Here is a 7,954-nt window from a genome sequence, read left to right on the forward strand (position 1 = left end):
CTCCTTGCAAGTCCAGGGTTTTGACATCTATTATTCGACGGATGTTAAGCCTAGCCTGCATCTTCATCCCATCACCACATGTTAAGTACAAGACATACCATTCGAGACAGCTAAAGACACAGAGGAGATCCACAATGATAGCCAACCCTCTGGACCCTCAGAGCAAGAAAGTCACCAAAGTCAGACAGACACAAGACGACCAGACGACAAACAACGAGAATTAAAGTAACTGTCGTAGTGTTTCCAGATTTCTATGAAAGTTTTCCTTCCTCCCCCCAAAAAACGTCATTATGTAAAAAAGCAGCTTTTGTGTGTTGGAATGGTGTGGGCGTGTCTGGTTATTAAACATATGCATGGAGCAGACCGCTGATTGGCCATCTCATTCACTCAGGATGAGACATCCTATATGAGGAAATAACAAGCATTTTTTAAATGGTCTGTTTGAGATCCACGTTTGAGGTGGTTTTTTTTAAAGTGTTTTTTCTCCAGTTTATGATTTGACCACAAATACGAGTTCAGCTCACTTTTAAAGTTAATATTCTGTTTTCACTGGAATTTACTTTAAAAAATGTCAACAAAAGATCCAGCTACACAGAAGAAGTCCCACGTTTTAATGTAATTTACAGATTGTTTTTATTCAATGCCCTAATGCTTTGACTGCCTTTGTAGTGAAGTCCTCCTCCATTTGACAAAAAAACTGTTCACAACTTTCCTGTGTAGTAATGATGTAATCAACATGTTGCCTGTGATAATGTCACCACTCACCAACATATTTTAAACCACAGCCAAGTGGCCATGATACTACTCTCTCTTGAAGGGGGGGGGGGGCACCTGTACACACACCAATGTAAATAAAATAATCTACTTGCATTGAGCACAAGGTATTATTTCACTTGCCTAAAATGATGATGATGATGACGAATAAACAATTATCACRTAAGAAAAACAAACTGTCTGGTCTCATTTCAAAAGTACTRATGTTGAAATGAAGCTTATTAAAGTGTAYAACGAGTGTTTGTGGTCAACGAAGAAAAACAAAATAAGCCATTTAAACATGTTTGTAGAAAAKAACACTTTCATTGTGGAATGTAGAAGCAAGCAGKTACCCGGGCTACCGAYGTGACACACAACCAGCAGTATAATASATTTCAAGACTGTATTAATTGGGGCACACCATAGCAAAAATGTTTTACAACGGAAAACGAAAACAAGCGTTTCTTATTTGACAGTTAAGTTTAGGTAATCCCTCCCCATTTCAGTCAGATTTGTTCCATCTGGGGCCTAATGAACATGACCCAAATATAAAGGTATGTACTCACTAGTAGGAACCAGATGGAAGTAAAAATGCTGAAATGGGGGAGGAAGGGACACACCTACATTTTGTCCAATAAGAAGTGCTTGTTTTCGTTTTTCTGTTGCAAACCCTTTAACTACAGTTTATACTAATGAATACACCCCAGGTTGTAGAGCCCTTCTGGGGTGTATTCATTCTTGCAGCGGAAACAGTTTACCATTTAAGAACAAAATGGAAGCAAACAGGGCAAACGAAACAGGGAGGGACCTACCTTAATTTGTCTAATTTAAACAAAAAMAWWTTTTGCTAAATGTTTTCTATTTGGAGTAAATGGAAACTTTTTTCAACAGACTCAATGTTTTGCAACAGGATCGGCGTAATGAATACACCCCTGGTCTTACCTGTGCCATGTTTGGACCCGGAGGCCTCCTTGTCAGCTTTGGACTTCTTCTTCTTGGAACCGCCCGACTCGGAGGCTGCAGGTCTCTTCTCGACCGTGGGCTGAGAGAGAGCCCTCTTCTTAAAGAGCTCCCGCTCTCTCAACAAGGCTGGGTCCATCCTGATACAACACAACAACGTTAGACGCTAGCTACAGAAAGACAMAATTCCACCTGAAGGCAACACAATGTCAGGGTTGGGTCCATCCTCTAAGTCAACATATAGCGGCATTGTTAGCTCCTCAAAGACTAAATCCAGCTGAAGTCAACACAAACAAATAAAGTTAGTAAACATAAACAAGCACAAAGTTGTTACACTTCTCAGTAGATATATGGGCTGAACAACGAGCAAACTATTATTTATTGAAGTCAAATGGTTAGACCTAGTTTGGTGTTTCACATACATACAGCTTTTTATGATGCTCACACATTTCACATAACGTTAGCTAGCTAGGTTTACGTGGCTAATAAATGTACGCACTTGTCAAGTTGCTACTCTGATACCTAGTAGTAAGTTGTCTGCACTTCTGCCAGTACATCTAAGTGACATCACTCTTATGAGTGAAAAAAATAAACTGAAAGATGTATTTTAGTTCTCCTAGTTGCTATAAAAAAAACGTACGTAGCTAGTCAGACAGCTTTTTGGGTTTGCTAGCATTTCAGCTAATTTAGCTAGCTTGATATTACTGGTTACCTTTTTTTCTTCAATGTCTAATCCCCTCTTTTGGTTGAACAAATATTAAACATTTACTAGAAACACACGTTCATTAACCGTTCTGTTGGAACACTTATGCGATATTGGTTTTCTTTAATATAAGCGAGCTTCTGTGTCATCGTGATTCTCCGACTTCTTGTTCGATTGATCGGTAGTCGACAGCTATATTGATTGTGTTAGGTGCGTTCCATCCGGACTAGCAGAGTTACGAAAAGCAAGATTGCCATGTCAGCCGGTTTCCAGAAATGTTGCTACTTTGAATACGATGTCGGGTGGTGAAATGTATTGGTCGCGGGTTTTTGGGCTACTTCTATTTTACACATCCGCCGCAATGGCATTTCTCTTGGAAAAAAAAGATAGATATTAGAATTGACCTGCCGCTGCTGACTATCAGGCAGTGAGGCAGGCTGTTGCTGAGTGAGTGTGTGTGTGTGTGTGTGTATATATAGTGTGTGGAGAGAGAACTGCAGCAGGCAGCTGAGTCACGTGAGTGAATGAGCCATAGCAGCATGCGCGCACGTTGTGATAACTTCACACATATTTCTAACCATTTTTCAATAGAACATATCAAAGTACGTGCTATAACTGATGCGTATCAAGAAATAACAGCTACAAACACAAGAAAACTACTTTAGGCAGCATAAAGCGAATTAGTTATTTGGTCAGAGGTGGTTTAAACTGCATTCTAATGTCGACTTGGAAAACTGTATCAAGCAAAGGTTTTACACATACTCAGTTATTGGGTCTGGAGCGCTGCAAAAGTGGAACATTTTTAAATGGAAGTAATGGAACTCGCTTTTGTTGGAAAAAGGTCCACAATGAAGAACATTAAATGTAGAGAATGTAACATTTGCATACGTTGTCATCAGTAGCCAATTCATATATATGCCATTGTAGGCTAAATATGTTGAAATGGTGACATTTGGCCTTAGTTTAGCCAACCTGGAGCTGGCAACCGTTAAAAAAGAATAGCCTATGACGTCAGTGTATTGTTGTTGTAGCCTGTGTTACTATGCATTATCGGCATTTGTAAAGTCTGTCAATTTGAACTAACTGCTGCAAATGTTCAGTTACATCTTGCCTTCATTTTCCTGGCTACTATCTGAAATAGTAGGTAGTCCTAGCAGCCTATAGTCTACCTGCGTCTAGCTAAGCAACCATGGCAAATTGCTTAGCCTACAATCCATAACCCAGATTTAGTCAGTAACAATATACCTTATTGAAAAAGAAAATCAATCTTAACAAAATATCCATTTATAAAGTTTGTATTCTTACATCTGCACATAGGCTACTAACGCACAATTGCCAGAGAAGATAGACAAAAACATTTTTAAAGTTCGTCCAAGTGTTTCTTGTTCAGAGATTTCTATTTCCTCTGTCCAACTTTCATCACTCAAACTCTCCCGTCGGATTGATGTTAGTTATGCACATGCGCAAAAGGGATTTATTTACAATCATAGCAGTCAAACGAGTTAATGGACATCCATTGATAGAAAATGATCTGCGAGTTTAATAAAGGCAAATCTTATTTTATCTTGCGACATATTCAAATTCCTTTATTATGTCACATTTGCTGTAATAATTTGCATTGATGAGTGAAAACCCGAATTTTGCTTCTTATTTCCTCATTACAAGCTAGCTCGATATCCCCTTCTTAGCTACATTCACTTGATAAACATTATGGGAAAATGGTTTTGGATAAAGTATGAACAATCCTCTCTTGCCTCAGATACAATTTGGTATTTTTACTTAATTACCATATACTGGCTAATTGATTATAACTGACGATTCATGTCACCATTTCATACAGTTGGTGTGCCCCTGGCCCTGAGAGGATGTAAGTTAAATATGTAGATAGATGTAGAAGGCTATTGGTAACAAGCTAACGTGCCCAGATGGAAGTTATGCTACTTCCCGGCTCAACCAGGACTCTCTGCAACATCACAACAGCCCCCTCAGGCATCGTTACCCATCGCTCCACAAAAGCGCGGCCCTTGCAGAGCAAGGGGAACAATTACTTCAAGGTCTCAGAGCGAGTGACGTCAGGTTGAAACGCTATTGCGCGCACCGCGCTAACTAGCTAGCCATTTCAATCGTTCCACTAGGACAACAAAAATTAAAAGCGGGTACTGTATGACAGAGGGATAGACCAATTCATCACATGAAAGAGGAGGATGACATTTGCTTTTCCTACAGTAGGGTGAGTCACATGAGTTTCAACTTGCACGAACACACACACCACAAGCAGAACCATAGACATGGCTTCCCAGTGATTTACACAGCACCGTTACTGGAAATCGACAGATTCGCACTATCACGAGTTGATTCACGTGCACGTTGTGTAATCGTACTTTGACCCTCCTCGCTCTCACTAGCATGTAAAAAACAAACAAGGTGGATCGGGAAGTGTTATGGAAAGAGGCAAATAAGAAGAACGCAAAGGCACATATTCTGGCGGTGGGACTGGAGGGAAGGGAGAAAAACATCAACATGGTAATGCCAGAAAGCATTACAGGTGTTTTATCCTAGCAAGTGATTGCTTTGCTGGTTGCCATTTGCGTGGCAGAAGTCCCTGTAAGTAAAAATTATGAAATAGTTTAATTAAATCCATCTGTGGCTGGTTTAAAAAAAAAACTCACCGACTAACGTTAGTTAAACGTTCGCTAGCAGAGTGTAAACAATATGAAACTCACTCTTTGTCTGAAACTTTATGCCACAAATGATTGAAATTCTAAATTTTGGTGGTTTCATTTCCTCGTTTGGTCGTAAGAAGCGACAGACGTGGTAGTGACAACGGTAGCTAGCTAGCCACGTAATGTGTGCTGTCTGTAGCTAATGCTAACTTGGAAACCCTATCACTAACATAGTGTTGTGGTTAACGTTACCTAGGCCTTGTCAGCCACGAAAAAACGCTGGTTTAGCTAACCGCCTTATCACAGCAACGTTTAAACTTCCCGGCTCCTCGGGGCATTTATTTTTTAAATTTCGAGGGAGCGGATTAATAAATCAGATATCGGGAGTGTGATAGCCATAAGTCATGCTCTCCCTCTCATTGTGATTCAGTAACTAGCAGCAGTCTGAAGGCGAGGCTGTTGACTTGAGGCTAGTCTTGGCTAGCTAGCTACCGATCACCATTGGTTAGAGCTGACTTCGTGGTAAGTACTGTGCATGCCAAATGAGGCAAATAACGTTTGGACAGATAGTCTATACAGCAGGAGTTTTTATATCGAGGTTAACGGTTGTCAACACGAGGAAAGTAAGTCACTAAGCAACTACTGCCAGTGTAGGCCTACACTGATGGACCTTGTACACGTTTCTATCTAGACTATGAAGTGTGTGTGTGTCAGAAAAATTAAGCTCTCTTTCTGCCGACTGCTCATCAAGAGCTGTGTGTGATGTCTGTACAAGTCTGCGTCTCACTCGCTTTCTCTCTGTGTGGTGTAGTGTAATCTCTGCTGTCTTCTTCCTTTGTGTGTGGTGTGTGTTGTGTGTTGTGGGTGTGTGTTTGTTGGTTGTGTGTGTGTGTGTGTGTGTGTGTGTTGTGTGTGTGTGTGTTCCCCAGTATGCCACCCTCGGCATAAGGCTACAGTAGTAAAGATGGACGAGGCCTCTCTCACTGTCAACAATGAGCTGGACGCTGAGATGGTCATCAGCTGGCTATCAGACCACTGCTATCAGGTAAGACTGACCTTTACTGCTGTATCTCACACACACACACACACACACACTGTTGTCGTCATATTTCCCCTGTGCTCCAGTGTGTGTACCAGCCCCTGGGTGTGGTGCCAGCAGGCCCTGGACCAGGCATACCCAGCTCAGTGGACTTCACCGTGGGCACACAGCATGGCATCACCCTGCAGTTCAACAGCAGCCTCGTCAGCCTGGAACTCTGCAAGTAAGTACACACACACACACACACACACACACACACACACACACACACACACACCACCATCAGCCTGGAACTCTGCACGTAAGTCAGGAACCACCTATCAACATTACCACTACTAACCAACCCTGGCCTTATGTCCAGCCCTATTCCCTATATAGTGAACTACTAGTGACCAGGGCTCTACTAAAGTAGTGCACTATATAGGGAGAAGGATACCGTTTGGGACATACACCTTTATTATAGATCTGAAAGTATTGGACCTCAGTGTCTACAGTTGGATTTTGGACTGTAGGGTATAATTCAATGAGATAGAATATCTAGGAAGTGCATTGTATTTCTACAGGAAGTACACTCACTGGTAGTAGTTTCCTGTCTCCTCCCCAGGGTTCATTTCCACTTCTGGGAGCATGGTAACTACTCTCTGTGGGTCAAGAACCTGAATGACTCATCAGTGGTCAACTGTTCCATAATCACTGACACAGAACCGGTCAACAGCTACCTGCGTGAGGACACACACACTCTCTCACACACACTCTCACACGACTCTCTCACACACACCTCTCTCTCTCTCACACATCTCTCTCTCTTCACCTCTCTCTCCTCTCTCACACACACTCTCTCTCTCACACACTCTCTCTCTCTCTCTCACACACACTCTCTCTCTCACACACTCTCTCTCTCTCTCACACACTCTCTCTCTCACACACTCTCTCTCTCACACACACTCTCTCTCTCACCACACACTCTCTCTCTCACCTCTCTCTCTCTCTCTCACACACACTCTCTCTCTCACACACCTCTCTCTCTCTCACACACTCTCTCTCTCTCACACACTCTCACACACTCTCTCACCACACACACCCTCACACACTCACACACTCTCACACACACACACAAACACACACCCACACTCTCTCTCTCTCTCTCTCTCTCACACACACACTTTTATGTTAGTGCTGTGAAACCATCATTTTGAACAATGAAATGCCTTTCTGTCCTTAAAGCCATCATGGTGGCCTTCTGTTGTTCACGGGACTGGCTCTACTGTCTGCTGTTGGAGGCACAGTCATGGGGTAGGTTTGGATTATTTTACATAACATAAACACACGTTTCCATTTACTATGTTTGTTACTGTATGTCATCCCATTGTCTTGAGCCTGCCATTTGCATTTTTCGTGAGAGATGATCAGAGGCTTCTCCTAATCGATTGGTTTGTCTTGTATGGTACAGGCTGGAGTGGTGAAGAATCTGATGTTCGATTGGGCAACTCCATGGAAACTGAGAGACTCATCAACTCAGTGAGTCTCTGTGGTGTCATTGGGGGGGGGTCGCTACAGTTGATCGGGGGGGGTGGGTCGCTACAGTTGATCGGGGGGGGGGGTCGCTACAGTTGATCGGGGGGGTCGCTACAGTTGATCGGGGGGGGTCGCTACAGTTGATCCGGGGGGGGGGTCGCTCAGTTGATCGGGGGGGGTCGCTACAGTTGATCGGGGGGGGGGGGTCGCTACAGTTGATCGGGGGGGGTCGCTACAGTTGATCGGGGGGGGGGGGGTCGCTACAGTTGATCGGGGGGGGGGTCGCTGCAGTTGACGGGGGGGTCGCTCAGTTGAGGGAGT

The 7,954-nt window shown here is 43.1% G+C and overlaps 1 protein-coding gene and 1 long non-coding RNA gene across 2 annotated transcripts in view; one reads left to right on the plus strand and one right to left on the minus strand.

The window, feature by feature from the left end:
* Positions 1 to 1,595: 1,595 nt before the first annotated feature.
* On the minus strand, positions 1,596 to 2,582 carry LOC139026306 (uncharacterized). The gene is made up of 2 exons (XR_011478081.1): positions 2,426 to 2,582; positions 1,596 to 1,853 (listed from the first exon to the last, which is right to left on the minus strand). It is a non-coding gene; the product is annotated as an uncharacterized lncRNA (long non-coding RNA).
* A 3,416-nt stretch (positions 2,583 to 5,998) lies between these two features.
* hgsnat (heparan-alpha-glucosaminide N-acetyltransferase) overlaps positions 5,999 to 7,954 on the plus strand; it is a gene marked incomplete at its 5' end in the record, with an annotated part of 13,339 nt that continues 11,383 nt past the window's right edge. The window contains 5 exon segments of the mRNA XM_070441603.1: positions 5,999 to 6,124; positions 6,205 to 6,341; positions 6,723 to 6,841; positions 7,343 to 7,357; positions 7,360 to 7,411. Coding sequence (XP_070297704.1) covers positions 5,999 to 6,124; positions 6,205 to 6,341; positions 6,723 to 6,841; positions 7,343 to 7,357; positions 7,360 to 7,411 — 449 coding nt within the window.

This window comes from Salvelinus sp. IW2-2015, unplaced genomic scaffold (assembly GCF_002910315.2).
Source record: "Salvelinus sp. IW2-2015 unplaced genomic scaffold, ASM291031v2 Un_scaffold4382, whole genome shotgun sequence".
In the NCBI taxonomy this organism is placed as follows: Eukaryota; Metazoa; Chordata; class Actinopteri; order Salmoniformes; family Salmonidae; genus Salvelinus; species Salvelinus sp. IW2-2015.